Below are 20,246 nucleotides of genomic sequence, written 5' to 3'. Positions count from 1 at the left end.
GTGTAATACTGTATATTTCCTTAAATTTGTTCTTAACATGGGGACTGTGAAAAGACCCCTGGTGGCATCGTGGAAGTCGACTATGCCACAATTTTGAATTTCCAACACAATAATGTTTCTTATGAAAACAAGAAGTGACGCAGTCAGTCTTTCCTCAACTCTTAGCCAAGAGAGACTGGTATGCATAGTATTTATATCAGCCCTCTGATTACAATGAAGAGCAAGACGTGCTGCTCTGTTCTGGGCCAGCTGCAGCTTAACTAGGTCTTTGTTCGCAGCACTTGACCACATGACTGGACAATAATCAAGAAAAGACAATACTAGAGCCTGCAGGACTTGCTTTGTGAAGTGTGGTGTCAAAAAAGCAGAGCATCTCTTTATTTGGGACAGACCTCTCTCCATCTTCACAACTATTGAATATATATGATTTGACCATGACAGTTTACATTCTAAGGTAATGCCAAGTAATTACGTCTTCTCAACTTGTTCAAACAGCCACACCATTCATTACCAGGTGCAGCTGAGATACAGAATGATTTTTACCAAAACAATACTCTTAGTTTTAGAAATGTTCAGGACCAATGTAGTACTGGACACCCATTGCAAAACAGACTGCATCTCTTTATTTAGAGCTTCAGTGACTTCATTAGCTGTGGTTGCTGATGCGTACATGGTTGAATAATCAACACACATGGACACACATGCTTTGTTTAATGACAGTGGCAGGTCATTGGTAAAAATACAAAAGAGTAGAGGGCCTAGAGAGGTGCCATGCGGTACACCACACTTTACGTGTTTGACATTAGCTTCCATTAAAGAAAACCCTTTGAGTTCTATTAGATGGATAGCTCTGAATCCATGATATGGCAAAGCTTGAAAAGCCATAACACATACATTTTCTCAACAACAGGTTATGGTCAATACATGTTGAGTAACCTTCTCTATAAGCTTGCTGAAAGTCTGTTGTTAACCTCTATGGGCTAGGTGGGACGCTAGCGTCCCCCCCCGTGGTGCACTCCATCAACAGCAGGTGCATTTCAAGAGCGGCAAATTTGAATCCAAATAAATGTCAAAATTCAAATTTTTCAAACATACAACTATTTTACACCCTTTGAAAGATAAACATCTCCTTAATCTAACCACGTTTTACGATTTCAAAAAGGTTTTACGGCGAAAGCATAAATTTAGAGTATGTTAGGACAGTACATTTACAAGAGTTGTGTGTAATGTTTTGTCAATTCAAAGACAGGGTCACCAAAACCATAAAACCAGCTAAAATGATGCACTAACCTTTTACAATCTCCATCAGATGACACTCCTAGGACATTATGTTAGACAATGCATGCATTTTTAGTTCTATCAAGTTCATATTTATATCCAAAAACAGCGTTTTACTATGGCATTGATGTTGAGGAAATCGTTTCCCTCCAATAACCGGCAGTCAAGTCAACACCACAAATTAAATAATTAAAATTAGAAAACATTGGTAAAATATTATATTGTCATTTAAAGAATTATAGATTTACATCTCTTGAACGCAATCAACTTGCCAGATTTAAAAATAACCTTACTGGGAAATCACACTTTGCAATAATCTGAGCACTGCGCCCAGAAAAATACGCGTTGCGATACAGACTAGACGTCATGTTGGGGAGATCTAAAATCGAAAATACTATGTAAATAATCCATTACCTTTGATTCTCTTCATCAGATGTCACTTCCAGGTATCACAGGTCCATAACGAATGTAGTTTTGTTCAAAAAAGCTCATCATTTATGTCCAAAAATCTCCGTCTTGTTAGCACATGATCTAAGCCAGCCGGACTTCTCGTCATGAACGAGGGGAAAAAATATATTTACGTTCGTTCAAACATGTCAAACGTTGTATAGCATAAATCATTAGGGCCTTTTTTAACCAGAACATGAATAATATTCAAGGTGGACGAATGCATACTCTTTTATAACGTATTGGAACGAGGGTACCCAACATGAACTCGCGCGCCAGGTGTCTAATGGGCCATCATCGTTCCATGGCTCTTGTTCGGTCAGATCTCCCTCCAGAAGACTCAAAACACTTTGTAAAGGCTGGTGACATCTAGTGGAAGCAATAGGAAGTGCCAAAATATTCCTCAGCCCCTGTGTTTTTCAATGGGATAGGTTTAAAGGTAATACAACACATCAGGTATCCACTTCCTGTCAGAAAATGTCTCAGGGTTTTGCCTGCCAAATGAGTTCTGTTATACTCACAGACACCATTCAAACAGTTTTAGAAACTTTAGAGTGTTTTCTATCCATATATAATAAGTATATGCATATTCTAGTTACTGGGTAGGATTAGTAACCAGATTAAATCGGGTACATTTTTTTTATCCAGCCGTGCAAATACTGCCCCCTAGCCCTAACAGGTTAACTTGTTTACAGAGAAAAAGCATTGTATTCGGTGGAAAACATTTTTTTTTCGAACAGTTTGCTAAGAGCTGGCAACAAGGTGATAGGTCTGCTGTTAAAACCAGTAAAGGCCACTTTATCACTCATGGGTAGTGGAATTACTTTGGCTTCCCTCCAGGCCTGAGGACAAAGACTTTCCTCTAGGCTCAGATTAAAGATATGACAGATAGGAGTGGCTATAGAGTCAGATACCATCCTCAGTAGCTTTACATCTAAGTTGTCAATGCCAGGAGGTTTGTCATTATTGATCGATAACAATACTTTTACCACCTCTCCCATGCTATCTTTACAAAATTCCGACTTGCAATGCTTTTCATTCATTGTTATTTTTTTTTTATGCATGAGTATGATGGCTCATTGTTCGTTGTTGGCATTTCCTGCCTAAATTAGCCCACTTAGCCAATGAACTAATCAATAAATTAATTTGCAACATCAAAATCGTTTTGTGATGAATAAGCCATCTGATTTGATGAAAGATGGAGTTGAATTTGTCTTTCTGCCCATAATTTCATTTAAAGTACTCCAAAGTTTTTTCCCATCATTCTTTACATCATTGATCTTGGCTTCATAATACAGTTTCTTCTTCTTTTTTGTTGAGTTTAGTCACATAATTTCTCAATTTGCAGTAAGTCAGCCAGTCTGATGTGCAGCCAGACTTACTAGCCACTCCTTTTACCCCGTATCTGTAAACCATACAGTTATTCAATTCCACATCAATCCATGGAGCCTTAACAGTTCTAACAGTCCGTTTCTTAATAACAAGTGCATGATTATCAATGATTGTATGAAGCTCTTTCATAAAGTAATCAATTGCAGCGTCTGGATGCTCCTTATTAATCACATTATATCAACAAATATATATTTTTTTAACATCATTCACATAAGAGTCACAGCAAAATCCTTTGTATGGTCACTCAAACTATTTTAGGCCCAGCTTTTGGAACTTTCCTGGATATAGTCACTATATTGTGATCACTCATCATCCAATGGGTACGAATACAGCTTTAGAACAAATGTCACGGGTGTCGTAGGGTGTAGACCAAAACGCAGCGGGAAAATGTATACTCATCTTCTTTTTATTTAGTGAAGAAGGAAAACACAAACAACAAAACCACAAACGAACTAGACTGTTTCTTGTTTAGCTGTGTGCCTGACGAGACAATCTCCCACAAAATCCAATGAAACACATTCCTATTTATAGGACCTTCAATCAGAGGCAACGATAGACAGCTGCCTCCAACTGAAGGCCCCAACACCAATTAGCTAAACATAGAAATACAAACGACTAGACTGAACATAGAACTAAACTAACATAGAACAATAACCAAAAACCCTGGACTAATAAATCAAATACCCCTCTACATACACAACCACCCCGAACCATATAAACCAAATACCCCCTCTACATGAACACATACACAAACACACCCTGAACCACATGAAACAAATACCCCCTGCCACGTCCTGACCAAACTATAAGAACAAATAACCCCTTTACTGGTCAGGACGTGACAGTAAAGGTCTACGGTATTATTAAAAATGTGATTGATACATGTGGATGATCTTGTTTCTGTAGCATTTGGAAACACCCTGGTACAGTAGGTTGATTAATAACCTGAACCAGATTACAGGCACTGGTTACAGTTAGAAGCTTCCTCTTGAGTGGACAGCTTGATGAAAACTAGTCAATATTCAGGCCCCCCAAAAAGTAGACCTCTTAGTTTACAACACATACACTATCAAGCACATATTATTTAGATACTGACTGTTAGCACTTGGAGGCCTATAGCAACACCCCAAAAGAAAATGCTTTAAATGTGCTAGGTGAACCTGCAACCACAACACTTGACATATTTTCTTCTCTAATCATTACTTGGCTCTGAATATATATACAGCAACACCTCCCCCCATACGCATGCCTGTCTCTTCTATAGATGTTATACTCTTGTATTGCTACTATTGAATCATCAAATGAATTATCTAAGTGAGTCGCAGAACTGGCTAATATATAAATGTTATCTGATGTTAGCAAGTTATTGATTTCATGAACCTTGTGTCTAAGGCTACATACTAGATTAATATGGGCTATTTCCTGGGTAGTTTGTCAGAGATAGAAATAATAAAAACAAAGCAAGAGAAAAAAATATATACATTCAGTAGTCCATTAATCAGTTGGTGTGTCTAAGTGTGTTTGTGCTGCGGGCTTGAAGCTACAAACCCATAGGCTTGGCTCTCTCAACCCTTCCAGGCTTTTGAGAGGAAGTTTGGACAATGATCCTGTCATAGCGAATGTAAGCAATGTCCCACGCAGTCTGGCAGCTTTCATGGCTGAGATCAGTTCTTTCCTCTTCTGGCGCACAGCTTCAGGAAAGTCCTCGTTGAGGAAGATATACGTTCCTCTCAAGTTATTGTCTCTTTCCAGAACAGCTACCTTGTCCTTGAACCTCAGGAACTTGACCACTATCGGCCTGGGCCTGTCACCTGGGCCGGTTGTGGGTTTTCCAGTTCTGTGGGCGTGCTCCACCTCAATCGTCCTGTGGTCTATCATCAGTTTATCCAAGATAATTTCCCTCACTTTGTCCTCAGACTCCGTCTAGGTCTCATGTGGAGATTATGCAATTCCGTACACAACCATGTTGTTCCTCCTTGATCGTCCCTCGAGATAATCCGATTTCTCCGTCATTGTTATCACGGATTAACATTCATAGCTGATGTCCTCTCTCAATGACTTTCAGATTGCTGTCATCTTGCAGTTCTCCTGTTTAACTTATATGGGCTACGTGGGATGCTAGCTTCCCACCTGCGGGACACAGCCAGTGAAATATCAGGCCGGCAAATTCAAAAACAACAATGTCATAATTCAACTTTCTCAAACATACAACTATTTTACACCATTTTAAAGATACACTTCTCCTTGATGTAACCACATTGTCCGATTTCAAAAAGGCTTTACAGCGAAAGCAAAACATTAGATTATGTTAGGAGAGTACGTAGACAAAAATAATCACACAACCATTTTCCAAGCAAGGACATGTGTCAATAAAACCCAAAACACAGCTAAATGAAGCGCTAACCTTTGACGATCTTCATCAGATGACACTCCTAAGACATTGTTACACAATACATGTATGTTTTGTTCGATAAAGTTCATATTTATATCCAAAAACAGCATTTTACATTGGCGCGTGATGTTCAGAAAATGTATTCCCACCAAAATGTCAGGTGAATGTGCACATCAATTTACAAAAATACTAATCATAAACGTTGACAAAATATATAACAATTATTTAAAGAATTATAGATAGGCTACTCCTGGATGCAACCGCTGTGTCAGATTTTAAAATAGCTTTACGGAGAAAGCACATTTTTCAATATTCTGAGTACATAGCTCAGCCATCACGGCGAGCTATACAGACACCCGCCAAGTTCGGCGCAACCTAAACTCAGAATTAGTATTAGAAATATTCTCTTACCTTTGCTGATCTTCGTCAGAATGCACTCCCAGGACTGCTACTTCCACAAGAAATGTTGTTTTTGTTCGAAATAATCCATATTTATGTACAAATACCTCCGTTTTGTTCGTGCATACAGATCACTTATCCAAAGGCATAACGCGCGAGCGCCGAACCAGAGAAAATTTTCCATTACCGTACTTAGAAGCATGTCAAACGCTGTTTAAAATCAATATTTATGGTATTTTTAATGTAAAATTGCGATAATATTCCAACCGTACAATAGCATATTCATTCAAGAAGAAAAAGAAGGAACGGCGCGCTCACGTGACCGCGCATATCCAAACCCTTTGTTGCCAGGCAGTCCACTCAGAAACTGAGCTCAAACCACTTTCTGAAGGCTGTTGACAGCCAATGGAAGCCTTAGGAAGTGCAACGTCACCCCACAGACACTGTAGTTTCGATAGAGAATCAAAAAATAAATCCTAGCAGGAAGTGGAAAATGGTAGTTCTTCTTTTGATTCTCTATCGAAACTACAATTTTCCACTTCCTGCTAGGATTTTTCTCAGGTTTTTGCCTGCCATATGAGTTCTGTTATACTCACAGACACCATTCAAACAGTTTTAGAAACTTCAGAGTGTTTTCTATCCGAATCTACTAATACTATGCATATTCTAGTTTATGGGCCAGAGTAGTAACCTGTTTAAATTGGGTACATTTTTCATCCGGCCGTGAAAATACTGCCCCCTAGCCCAGACAGGTTAAACTCATCGAGCTGACCCTGGGAGAACTGCAAACTGTTCTTCATGTCATGGACCTTTCTGGTCAGGTCGTCCATTATTTTATTAGTTGACTCCAACAGCATTTGGACAAAACACTTGAAGCTATTTCATTGTTGTGGAAACAACTGCTTGTAGAATTATTTTTGTTTGTTTAAAAGATCCTTCACCTGTGATAGATACCGCTGTTCTCAACGGTACTCCCACCAGCTTTGGTCTTGTCATGGTAGCAACATAGGTTACGCTGTTATTCCTCTCAGTTCCAGACAGGACACAGCAAAGATTTGAAAACAACAACAACAACAAACAGCAGGGATCTAGACAACCACATCCGCGATCCCAGACACAATGACTAACTGTGTCACGGGCTGCGTTCAAGCCCTCAAGAAACCCCTGCTAGCTTGATAGGCAGCTAGCTAGCAGCTAGGCTAGTTGCTACGCTAAACAGCTCCTCAGACCCGACCTTGGTCAGAAGGATCACTGGACAGATAGTAAAGGAAAGTGAAAGGGGGATACCTAGTCAGTTGTACAACTGAATGCCTTCAACTGAAATGTGTCTTCCGCATTTAACCCAACCCCTCTGAATCAGTAGCGGTTCCAGCAGCTGATGCCAACCCATCACGTGATCCAAACTCAAAAGACTAGCTATTAACCAACACTTTTCAAAATACTTTCAAAACTTTCCAAAACAACAAACCAAGTTCTTCCTCATTCTGTGTTCAACAGGCAGTGAATGTGTGTGTGTATATATGTGTGAGAAGAATAGGAGCATGTTAAATAATGATTGAATCTAGTATATATGTTTTTAATATGATACACTGACCTTTTTATCTCTATCTCTGACTCTGCCAGCTCAATGACGGGCAGTTCACAGTGATCCAGCTGGTGGGCATGTTGCGTGGCATCGCCGCGGGCATGAAGTATCTCTCTGATATGAACTACGTTCACCGGGACCTGGCAGCTCGCAACATTCTGGTCAACAGCAACCTGGTGTGTAAGGTGTCCGACTTCGGCCTGTCGCGATTCCTTGAAGACGACGCCACGGACCCAACCTATACAAGTTCACTGGTGAGTTTCTAGGACACTAAGGGGGTATGGTGAGTGTCTAGAACACTGAGGGAGTCTGCTGAGTGTCTAGGACACTGAGAGGGTCTTTGGGAGTGTCTATGACACTGAGGGAGTGTGGTGAGTGTCTAGGACAATGAGGGAGTCTGGTGAGTGTCTAGAACACTGAGGGAGTCTGGTGAGTGTCTAGAACACTGAGGGAGTCTGGTGAGTATCTAGAACACTGAGGGAGTCTGGTGAGTGTCTAGAACACTGAGGGAGTCTGGTGAGTGTCTAGAACACTGAGGGAGTCTGCTGAGTGTCTAGGACACTGAGAGGGTCTTTGGGAGTGTCTATGACACTGAGGGAGTGTGCTGAGTGTCTAGGACAATGAGGGAGTCTGCTGAGTGTCTAGAACACTGAGGGAGTCTGCTGAGTGTCTAGGACATTGAGAGGGACTTTGGGAGTGTCTATGACACTGAGGGAGTGTGGTGAGTGTCTAGGACAATGAGGGAGTCTGGTGAGTGTCTAGAACAGTGAGGGAGTCTGCTGAATGTCTATGACACTGAGGGAGTGTGGTGAGTGTCTAAAACAGTGAGGGAGTCTGGTGAGTGTCTAGAACAGTGAGGGAGTCTGGTGAGTGTCTAGAACAGTGAGGGACTCTGGTGAGTGTCTAGAACAGTGAGGGAGTCTGCTGAATGTCTAGGACTGAGGGAGTCTTTGGGAGTGTGTATTGGCATCTATGTCAAGTCTTGAATGAGTGGTAATAAATTGTATGTGTGTGTCTGTGACTGTGTGTGTGTGTGTGTGTGTGTGTGTGTGTATATGTGTGTGTGTGTGACTCCATCCCCAGTATTTCACGCTCACCTACTCATTCGCATATCCACAGGGAGGCAAGATTCCGATTCGCTGGACGGCTCCCGAGGCCATTGCCTACAGGAAGTTCACCTCGGCCAGTGACGTGTGGAGCTATGGCATCGTTATGTGGGAAGTGATGTCGTACGGAGAGCGGCCATATTGGGACATGAGCAACCAGGACGTGAGTGAAACTACTTTACTTCATTTTCCCCCGATCCCCAAAAAACACCGTAAAAATCTGTGAATCCCCCATTCTCTGGTTCCTTTTCCTTTTATCATCCATTGTCTTTCTTCCATCTCTTCTGCCCCCTTCCCCCCTCCCTCCCATTCCTCCATCTGTCCTGCCCCCTTCCCCCCTCCCATCTTTCCTCCATTTCTCCTGCCTTCTTCCCCCCTCACTCCCCCTAACATCTTTCCTCCATCTCTCCTGACCCCTTCTCATGCTCTCTCTTATCTTCCCCCTCTCTTCCTCCCCCCTTCCCCCTTCCCTTCCATCTTTCCTCCTTACGTTGTTCCCTTCTTGACTATAATCCTACCTCTCTTTCTATTCCTACCTCCTATCCGTTCTCTTTCTCTTCCTACCTCATATCCCTTCTCTGCCCAGTGATCACCCTATCCTTTGTATGCCTCTTCATTCAAACCCTTAATTCCCTAAGAAAATATCTGACCCAGGTCTGATTCTAACCCACTCTTAACGCAGATCTCTCCTCTTCTCTCTTCCCCTCTTCAACCCTCCAGGTTATAAACGCAGTGGAGCAGGACTACCGGCTCCCCCCGCCCATGGACTGCCCCACGGCGCTGCACCAGCTCATGCTCGACTGCTGGGTCAAGGAAAGGAACCTCCGGCCTAAGTTCTCCCAGATCGTCGCAACGCTGGACAAGCTCATCCGCAATGCCGCCAGCCTCAAGGTGGTCACCAGCAGCACGCACTCTTCCGGGTAAGCCTATCAGCTATCACAACCAGTCTGCCACATCTCAGCCTAGTTAGCAGATACCTCAATCTGGTGCTAGTAGGATTGCACAACTCCCCAAATCCACAGGATTTCAAGAATACCTAGAACCTTGGAATATTCCATCCAGGATATCTAGAACCTTGGAATATTCCATCCAGGATATCTAGAAAACCTGGGAATTCTGGGAAAGCTTTGGGACCCTATGTACTGGTTTGAAATATGTAGCCTGCATTTCATCTTACTTCAATCATACCACAGGTCCACAGATGACGCAATCTCAATCGCACTCCAAACTGCCCTTTCCCACCTGGACAAAAGGAACACCTATGTGAGAATACTGTTCATTGACTACAGCTAAGCGTTCAACACCATAGGACCCCAAAAAGCTCATCACTAAGCTAAGGACCATGGGACTAAACCCCTCCCTCTGAAACTGGATGCTGGACTTCCTGGACTTCCTGACAGGCCTCCCCCAGGTGGTAAGGGTAGGCAACAACACATCTGCCACACTGATCCTCAACACTGGGGCCCCTCAGGGATGCATACTTAGTCCCCTCCTGTACTCCCTGTTCACCCACGACTGCGTGGCCAGGCACGACTCCAACACCATCTTTAAGTTAACTGATGACACAACAGTGGTAGGCCTGTTCATCGACAACGATGAGACAGCCTATAGGGAGGAGGTCAGAGACCTGGCAGTGTGGTGCCAGGACAACAACCTCTCACTCAATGTGAGCAAGACCAATGAGCTGATCGTGGACTATAGGAAAAGGAGGGCCGAACAGGCCCCAATTAACATCGACGGGGCTGAGTTAGAGCGGGTCGAGAGTTTCAAGTTCCTTGGTGTCCACATCACCAACAAACTAGCATGGTCCAAACACACCAAGACAGTTGTGAAGAGGCCAACACAACACTTTTTTCCCCTCAGGAGACTGAACAAATGTGACATGGGTCCCCAGATCCTCAAAGTTCTACAGCTGCACCATCGAGAGCATCCTGACCGGTTGCATCATCACCCGTTATGGCAACTGCTCGGCATCTGACCGTAAGGCGCTACAGAGGGTAGTGCGTACGGCCCAGTACGTCACTGGGGCCAAGCTTCCTGACATCCAGGACCTATATACTAGGTGGTGTCAGAGGAAGGCTCAAAAAATTGTCAAAGACTCCAGTCACCCAAGTCCTGGACTGTTTTCTCTGCTACCGCACGACAAGCGGTACCGGAGCGCCAAGTCTAGGACCAAAAAGCTCCTTAACAGCTTCTACCCCCAATCCATAAGACTGCTGATCAATTAATCAAATGGCCACCCGAACTATTTACATTGACACCCCCCCCCCTTTGTTTTTACACTGCTGCTACTCGCTGTTTATTATCTATGCATAGTTACTTTACAAATTACCTTAACTAACCTGCACCCCCGCACATTGACTCGGTACCGGACCCCGTGTATATAGCCTCGTTATTGTTATGTTATTTTCTTGTGTTTCTTTTAGATTTTTTTAAAACTTTAGTTTGTTTATAAAATATTTTAATTTTACTCTATTTCTTGAACTGCATTGTTGTTTAAGGGCTTGTAAGTAAACATTTCACGGTAAGGTGTACCTTACCGCTGTTGTATTCAGCGCATGTGACAAAAACAATTTGATTTGATTTCTCAATGCAAATGCTGAATCAACAGTAGGTCTTACAAGGAAGTTCTTTGACCGATGGCTTCACAATGTCTAGGTTTTTAGCCACATTCCTCTGTCGTGTTTGTGGAAAGGGGGGGGGGGTGACCTACCTTTTTGTCCCTGCTTCAGGAGAGTGTGAGGGGGAGGAATGGGGGATCTGGAGCTGTAGTTATGGCGATGGCCGGGAAGATTAAGTGAGAGTAATTAGCTAGAGTAAGAGCGAGGCAAAAAAAGACAGGAACACTTTTAATTAGCTGCTAACGAGATTTTAAACGGCCCAGCAGAGAGGTGTGCCCCCCCCCCACCGAGCCTAATGAGGGAGGAATGAGTGAGAGATGAGCTGCCGTGATACCCGGCATTGGTGTTAGCGGTATGTAGCGGTAGCTAGGCTACGTTTGATTGGTGAGTTGTTTCAGTATATACAGTACAGGTGGAGGTGTGTGTGTGTGTGTGTGTGTGTGTGTGTGTGTGTCAGTGCCGTTTAAGATTAGGGAGGAATTTTTTTTTTTTTAATGAGCATGGCCTTATTTCTATTATATTGGATCTCTGTTCATTCATAATCCACACTCAACTCCATGTAACATTGATAGGTTTAGGCTACTACATCATTCTCACATCATTTCCCTGTACCCATCATGACGTTGCTACAACCTAGCCTATGAATGACAGTTTATAACGTAGGTGCAAAGGTTGAGAGAACATTTGTAGTAATCCAGGTGACAGACAGTAACACACTCTTGCCTGCATCTAGCTGATCTAGGGTGGAATCATTAGTCCAAACAGTTGTCTTTCTTCCATCTAAAACGAGAGTTTGGACATCCCAGTTTCATTCCATTTGCTTCCGTTTAAGAAATGTTTTACAACAGAATTGGTAGTATGAATGATAGTCTCAGTCTGTATTAGACAGAACACCGCCTGTGTGGAAACCAACCTGTGGTTACCTAGGTTACCCTAATGGCTCACAGTAAAAAACAAACATTTACTTTAGTCAATTATTAAACAACATTTAAGAAAAGTACAACATGTCTAAAGATTACTTTTTTCAACATTGCCTGCTCCCTATTATCCTCACTACTCATGCCCCTTTTCATGACGACTCTAATAGCCACTGAGTGAACCAGTGCTAGCTAGTAACAGCCCAGAATATTTAAGCTAGCCAAGACCAACAACTCCACTCAGCTACAAGTAGTGAGTGGCGTTACAAAAGGACTGTAAACAAGTTTAATGTCTTACCTTTGATTGAATGTTTTCCACACACCGGGTCCCCCACATTTCCCACTTTTCCACACCGAATAACCTGAAGCCATAGGGCTCATCTCACAGGCTCCATTTCCCTACGTGGGAGCATTGCGAACCGTAGGTCAGGATTTTTGACCTGGCTACATGTCCATTGAAGAACACAGCAGATTTTCGGGAATGTTTTGTTATTTCTGTTTAAAGAAAAATTGACAACGGAGTTGCCTCTTTTATAATGGGGGTCAATAGGAAAGAATTTTGTTTTTTCCCAATTTGTCGGTGTGGTCGAAGGGCATTCCTTATTATTACGTGAATAACGACTGGGACTATCACCCGCCACACACATCTCGCTTTCATAGCAACCATACAAACAGCATCATCACATCTACGCGCTCTCCTCCTCTCACATTTTCCTTTTACTTGTGGACTTCAGTGTAAAACACAACAGCTGTCTGTTAACAGCCGAAAATACCTCTCCAAGCCAAACTTTCATACCATAACCGCTACACACAGCCTACATCATTGTCACCATATTATCTAATGCCATAGTGAATGTAGCTTCTAGAGCTAACACGTTAGTAAACCCACAATCCAATCTATGTGTACAATCACGCAGTACAGTGTACAGCAAGCAGTTTAGCAGTTACACCGGCGAGCCCCAGTGGTAGTAAATGAATAAAACCGAAAGCTTACCTTGACTTTTAAGAATTGAAGTGTTGGATAGCCAGCTAGCTAACATAAATATTATTTCTCTCTGTTTGAGTCAGGTTGTTGAGTAGCTGCATTAGCTAGTGTAAGGGAAAGTGAAACTAAAAGAAAAAATACAACAAAAATATTTATCCTCTCCCTCTCTCTCTCACTCTCCTGCTTCTCCTTAATTTCTTTGGAATGAATTTGCTCAAAACTGTTCAATATTGTCAATAATTCCGCTCCAGCCATTACCACAAGCCCATCCCCCCCAATTAGGTGCTACCAACCTCCTGTGGAGGACATCCTCCAGATGCTGTCATAATTACTGTGTAAGACTATGGAAGGGGGTGAGAACCATGAGCCTCCTAGGTTTTGTATTGAATTCAATGTACCCAGAGAAGGACGGAAAATTGCTGTCCTCCGGGCTAAACCATGGTGCTACCCTACAGAGTGCTGTTGAGGCTACTGTAGACCTTCACTGCAAAACAGTTATTTGATGACGTGAACATATTTAGTATAGTTTTATCTAAAAAGAAGAACTTCTTTTATGAAATTCACTGAGTAGGATGGTCCCCCCTTCCTCCTCTGAGGAGCCTCCACTGGTGTGTGTGTGAGTTTCACAACTCACCCTGAAGACAAACAGTTTCCCAGTAGGAAACAGGTAACCAAAAACCGTCTTCCAGTAGGAAACAGGTAACCAAAAACCGTCTTCCAGTAGGAAACAGGTAACCAAAACGGTCTTCCAGTAGGAAATAGGTAACCAAAAGTGACCTTCCAATAGGAAATAGGTAACCAAAATGGTCTTCCAATAGGAAATAGATAACCAAAACGGTCTTCCAATAGGAAATAGGTAACCAAAAACCTTGATGAAACACCAGTTGAGGAGTATCCACTCAGATGTGTACCCCTCATAACATCAGACATAATATCTTAGTGGCCTCTCCCAGTAGAAAAACTTCTAGCCTGATCCCAGACCTGTTGGAAAGACCAGGCTAGACAGCTTCCCCTTCAACGCAAGGCTTCAGAGAGTGGCTAACAATGGTCCATTAAGAGGGAACTGTGTCTGAGGGTTAATGGCAGCTAGCCCCAACCCTCTGGGCCCTGAAGCACAGGCCTTATTAAACTTCACTCCTTCTATCCATCTGCACTACTCACCCCTTCAATGGAACCTCTGTAGCCACTTTTAATAACTTGCACCCTCTCTTTTCTTTCACCCCCCTTATGAATCTAATGCCATCAAATGACAAGGATCAACAGAGCAGAGAATGGACAGAGAGAGAGAGGAAAGAGAGAGAGAAAGTAGTCCTCTTTCTACTCCTCTGTTTCTTTCTGTCCTTTTCTTACCCCCCCCTCCTTCATTCACCCTTGCACTCGTTCTCTCTTCTCGAACTTCCACTGCTGTTTATATACATGGCAAGGTAGCCCCCCGATCTGTGACATCAGTTAGGCGTGGTTGGGTTTTTAGAGAGTCTGAGAGCCTCATTGGGTGTTAACAGCTGTATACACACACGCACACAGGCACACACACACACACACACACACGCACATACACACGTGTTGATATTACACAAGCATCTCCATGATGTCTGGGAGATTATTGACGAGCCGTTTTTCCACCTCTGCCATATTGTGTTGCTTTGGTCGTCACGCCAAAGAGAACGCACACCGGGTGTGTTTGCGCCAACGTCTCCGAGCCTCCAAGCCAGTCTCCAACGGTTACGTCGGGCAGCTGGGACAGTTGACCTTTGACCCTACAGGGGCGGCGAGGGGGGGTGGCGAGAGGGAGAGCGAGGTGGCGTTTTGGGGGGGTGAGGTTTCGTTGGTGGTGGAGGCGAGGCGTGACCTTAACCCTCTTTCTCTCTTTTGTGTCCCCCCCCCTGTAGGGCGTCGCAGCCCCTGCTCGACCGGTGTGTCCCTGACTACACCACCTTCACCACCGTGGGAGACTGGCTGGATGCAATCAAGATGAGCCGCTACGGCGACAACTTCCTCAACGCCGGATTTGCCTCCTTCGACCTCGTGGCCCAAATGACAGCAGAGTGAGTGAAGAAAGAGTCGATTCAGATAGTTGTGTTCAAATGGGGTCATTGTCACGGTCAGACAGCAGAGTTATTGGTTGTGGGGGGGGTGTCTAAAAAGAGTTGATTCAATTGAATAAAATCTGGTTGGCTCTCTGCAGTGTGAATCAGGTCAGAGTTGGTTTCAGAGAAATTCCTGATACACTTCGAATTGTGGCACATAATGGAGGCTGTTGTTTTCACTGTGTTCACTGTGATTTGAGTGAGAGACCATCAGGGATAAGATAACACTACTCCAGAGCTTGACCCTGAGTGGCAATACAAGACAAGAAAAAGCACAACTTCTAGAGGCTCTTCCTCTTCCTGGAGAGAATTAATGGAGTGTAGTAAGGACCAATCGTGGAGCGTTTAAATTAATAGGTAATCAGGAAGGGACCAATAAAAGGAATCCATTCTGGAGCAAACACAAAATAAAGCCTAACAGGAAGAGCACAACGTACTCTTCCTGCCTAGTGCACGTTACCTCACGACGCCGTCCCTTTCAGCAATAAGGACGTATAGTTGACCCAGAATTCGATCGCGTTCGTAAAAGAATGCAACGTTTTGAAAACACTTTGCGATACAAAATTAAAATGAAAAGTTTCTCATTGTACAAGTCCTGGTAGTCCCTCCCTGTTTCAGTCTGTTTTCTTCCACTTAAGTCCTAATGAACACAACCCTGATTTCAGAGCTAGGTTGGCACGCTATTTATGTAACAGGAAATGTGTGTCAAAGAGGTCATGGAAATGGGGCCAGTTATGATCAAATAAAGGAATTAGGATAATAATGATTAATATATCATCCTCGTTAGGTGGATAATAAGGGGATGGATGTGGAGGTGATTTGTTTCAATTTGTCAGGCTGACAGGTGTGCTGTACAGTGGCTCTCTCTCCTACCCATAATGGCTAGTAATTCCTCTAATGGTGGTTCATTTATCATCATTTTATCCTCCGTCGCTGGAGTGATGAGGGATTGCGAAGGGAACAAAAACACAATTTATTTATGCGAAATTGCTGCCATGGACAGTGCTCTATTTTTGAGCCTGTGTGTGTGTGTGTGTGTGTGTGTGTGTGTGTGTGTGTGTGTGTGTGTGTGTGTGTGTGTGTGTGTGTGTGTGTGTGTGTGCAAATGGAGAGGACGACGGAAACGTGCAGACAAGCAGAGGGCATAGTGTCTGTGAAAGAGGTGGAGTGTGTGTGTGTGTGTGTGTGTGTGTGTGTGTGTGTGTGCGTGTGTGCGTGTGCGTGTCTTTGTCTGTGTGAGCGGAGAGTACGCAGACAGGCGCTGGGTCCTCGTGGTTTGCTAATCGTTCCTCCAGACGCCGACCGTGGTTTGCTCTCTCCTTCGTTATCGGCATTGGGAAAACAAACGAAATAGCGGAAAAGAGAGTCCCTGTGATATTATTCCTAGCAATCCGGTACATGAGGCCTTTTGAGTTAAAGCAACATCACTGAGACGATTAGATTACACTGTCTGACTGACGCCAGCCAAACAGGTGCAGCTTTTTCTTTCACAGCAGCCATTCTAAAACCATTCTTTAATAAGGCTTCTGTGTGAGTGTCAGCGTTTTCATATTTCCTCCATTGCATCTCACATTTAGGAGTGAATTCTCCCTGTCCTCTTTTCAACTACGAAACAGACAATTAGATGTTTTTCAGCGCTGAGCTGAATGGTCAAAAGACCAATTAGTGTGTGTGGGGGGGGGGGGGGGGGATCTGAATTGTGCTGCCTGTCTAAACGCAGCCTTACAGAAACAGACCGTTTACAAGACTGTTAAGACAAGTCAAACTGGGTGACTGCGATTGATTGATTACAATTATGGATTGCTGACTGTTCTCTTTGAGTCTTGTCTTTCAAGACTGCTTTGCCATCGAACTAACGAATCACCATGAAATGACCAACCAGTTGACTCACTGACTGTGTAGACTAAATGATTCACCACGAAATGACCAACCAGTTGACTCACTGACTGTGTAGACTAAATGATTCACCACGAAATGACCAACCAGTTGACTCACTGACTGACACACTAGTCTGTTATATCATTAAGTGATTAGCTACAGACTGACTGGTTGACTCGCTGACTGACTAGTTGACTCGCTGACTGACTGGTTGACTCGCTGACTGACTGGTTGACTCGCTGACTGACTGGTTGACTCGCTGACTGACTGGTCGACTCGCAGACTGACTAGTTGACTCGCTGACTGACTGGTTGACTCGCTGACTGACTGGTTGACTCGCTGACTGACTGGTTGACTCGCTGACTGACTGGTTGACTCGCTGACTGACTGGTTGACTCGCTGACTGACTGGTTGACTCGCTGACTGACTGGGTGACTCGCCGACTGACAGTTTGCTGCAGGAGTGACTGATTGGCTACTGAAGGACTTCCTCTGCTTGGTTCCTTATTAATAAGTAACTGGCTGGCTGTTTGACTGGCTGGTAGACAGGTTTTAGTGTTGGCCCACAGTAGCGGAAATCCCCGTGTAAACATTAACCTCCCTTCCCCATTACCGCCCATTACCCCCCGCCCACCTGCCAGGATATTGAAGTATGTTACATCTGGCCCAGGTATAGGTGCACAGAGGAGTGTCACCATTTTGTTGTCATGATCTTAGCAAGTCATTGTATTAGTGTACACAGAGTACTGTTAAGCTTCCACTGTTCCCACAGGGTCCAACTGTATGTCCTCTAATGTAAACATTTTGGGAAGCCTATTGGGAAGCCTATTGGGAAGCCTATGTCTTAATGTTTGATACAGCATACATCTTCAAGACTATGACATGATTGTATTACTGTTTATGTCTGACCCACCTCTCCTTCTCTTCTTTACTCCACTCTACTCAGAGATCTTCTTCGGATAGGAGTGACATTGGCAGGCCACCAGAAGAAGATCCTAGGCAGCATTCAGGACATGAGACTACAGATGAACCAAACACTGCCTGTCCAGGTCTGAGATGGACCAACCAGAGAGACAGGACAGGAAGGAGAGGAACTGTGCCAGAGAGAGAGAGAGAGAGAGAGAGAGAGCCAATGGGAAAACCCTAGCTGCCTGACCATCTCAGCCAATCAGATGAAGACAAACCTGGCTTGCAGTGCCTCGAAGGGACTAGACGTTGTTTCTTCTTCTTCTGTCTTCCACGCCAATGTTTCCTGTTGTGTTCTACGTTATTAGTCCCACGTTTTGACAAGATTTAGCTGAATGAATTTTTGTAAAAAAAAACAAAAAAAATGTTTCTAAAGAGAAGAAATGGAACCCATAATCCCATGCGTGCCTCACTTGGTCCAGTGTGGGGTGATCGTTTGCATGCGCGCGTGTGTTTTCTTGAGGATGGCTGGGACTCAACCACTCCCACCCCACCCATCTCCTTGTATCCTGAACTTGGTCATCCTCCTGTGAAAACCAATCTCCTTGAACCTTGACCCTAACATCTGTCGGACAGCCCCCCTGACGGACATTAAAGTTGGAAGTGGACGAACACTGTTTGAGTATAAAAATACAGAAAAAAAGCTGAAAAAGTGAACAAGCGTTCGCACACAAAAAAAATAAGTGTTTGGACACAATAGATGAATTCCCTCCCATGCTACAACTTGTTTTATGTGTGTGTGTGTGTGTGTGTGTGTGTGTGTGTGTGTGTTTGTGTGTGTTATTCCCCATCTTCATATTGAAGGTGTATTATTATGCACAAGGCCACTGAGAAGGACGTGGAGGAGAAGTGTAAAGGGTGAAAGGTCAGAAGATCACCAAAGGTCAAGAGGTCAAATGAGAGCATCTGAGATGGCCGCGCTAGTTTGGCCCAAAAGTCTCCGACAGACCTCTTTCTAAGACGTAGGGGAGAACATTGGCTCATATGCCTCATCAACTGTGTCTGTCCTACTACAATAATTGTCTATTTGTTTTTTATCAGCCCTCCATTTAGATTTTCTGTTCCATAGTTATTGAGGTTTGTGTTTCAAGATAGTACTTCCTGTTGGCTGGTCAGAGTTTAGTACTTCCTGTTGGCTGGTCAGAGCTAAGTACTTCCTGTTGGCTGGTCAGAGCTAAGTACTTCCTGTTGGACACTCTCTGTGATGTCGGGGAGCTAGGCGAGGACTGTGGCAACATACCTGACCGACCGGCCTTTTTGTGTGTTGAGTGTGTGTGTGTGTGTGTGTGTGTGTGTGTGTGTGTGTGTGTGTGTGTTTGTGAATGCGAGAGTGTAACAAGTTGCACACACATACTGTACAATGCAGCTTCAGCTATATCCCCACTGTGGAGAATTAGCGCATGAACTGAACAGTGACAAGGAGCAACAATTATATCGGAAACAGTTACGCTTTATTCTGTGGACAAACTGTTAATGTTTTTATTTTATTGAAATACAAAAATGTTTTGGAAATATACACTATATGCATCCACAATAGAGCAGACACACGTAACTTTCTTTTTACTTTTATCTGGATGTTAAATTAATCCAAAAAACTCGAGTTTAATTTCTCTACTTTCCACCCACTGTATTTATTTCTCTCCCCACTTGGACAACAGGCCATTTGAACTGTGGACTTATTCTAAAGAACGATGAAGAGGAAACAGATGTTCCAAGAGAATTCAGCAAATGAATTAATGATTATAAAAAAAAATGCATATAAAATTGGATATTGTATTTTTGTTGTTGTTCTAAACAGCCTGTACATGTTTTGTAACAAAAATAAGATAAATAACATGAAAACAAAATGGAGTTTGATCAACTGGGACAGTGTTATTGTGAGATGTCATTTGATTCCAAGTGAAATGAGCAGATAGAGAGAGACTATTTGGAGAGAGCAGATAGAGAGAAAGCAGATAGATAGAGAGAGCATATTTATATAGAGAGAAGATAGAGACAGCAGATAGAGAACATAGAGAGAGCAGATAGATTGAGAGAGCAGATAGATAGAGAGAGCAGATACATTTACATGTTTTAGTCAGATAGATAGAGAGAGCAGATAGATAGAGAGGGCAGATAGAGAGAGAGCAGATAGAGAGCAGGTAGAGAGACAGCAGATAGAGATAGCAGATAGAGGGAGAGCAGATGTAGAGAG

The 20,246-nt window shown here is 43.4% G+C and overlaps 1 protein-coding gene across 15 annotated transcripts in view; it reads left to right on the top strand.

The window, feature by feature from the left end:
- LOC106574219 (ephrin type-B receptor 3) overlaps positions 1–19,903 on the top strand; it is a 111,562-nt gene extending 91,659 nt beyond the window's left edge. For 12 of the 15 annotated variants that reach the window (XM_045697416.1, XM_014149892.2, XM_045697415.1 and 9 more), the window contains 5 exons: positions 7,532–7,747; positions 8,613–8,762; positions 9,320–9,519; positions 15,012–15,167; positions 18,033–19,903. In XM_045697416.1, the coding sequence (XP_045553372.1) occupies positions 7,532–7,747; positions 8,613–8,762; positions 9,320–9,519; positions 15,012–15,167; positions 18,033–18,141 (831 nt within the window). In that variant the 3' untranslated portion in view covers positions 18,142–19,903. The remainder of the gene's footprint in view (positions 1–7,531; positions 7,748–8,612; positions 8,763–9,319; positions 9,520–15,011; positions 15,168–18,032) is intronic. The other 3 variants (XM_045697429.1, XM_045697427.1, XM_045697425.1) reach the window with 1 other exon arrangement.
- The last annotated feature ends 343 nt before the right edge of the window (positions 19,904–20,246 follow it).

Source organism: Salmo salar, chromosome ssa16 (genome assembly GCF_905237065.1).
Source record: "Salmo salar chromosome ssa16, Ssal_v3.1, whole genome shotgun sequence".
In the NCBI taxonomy this organism is placed as follows: Eukaryota; Metazoa; Chordata; class Actinopteri; order Salmoniformes; family Salmonidae; genus Salmo; species Salmo salar.
Note: the sequence above shows the minus strand (reverse complement) of the source record. Positions and strands in the feature narration are given on the sequence as shown.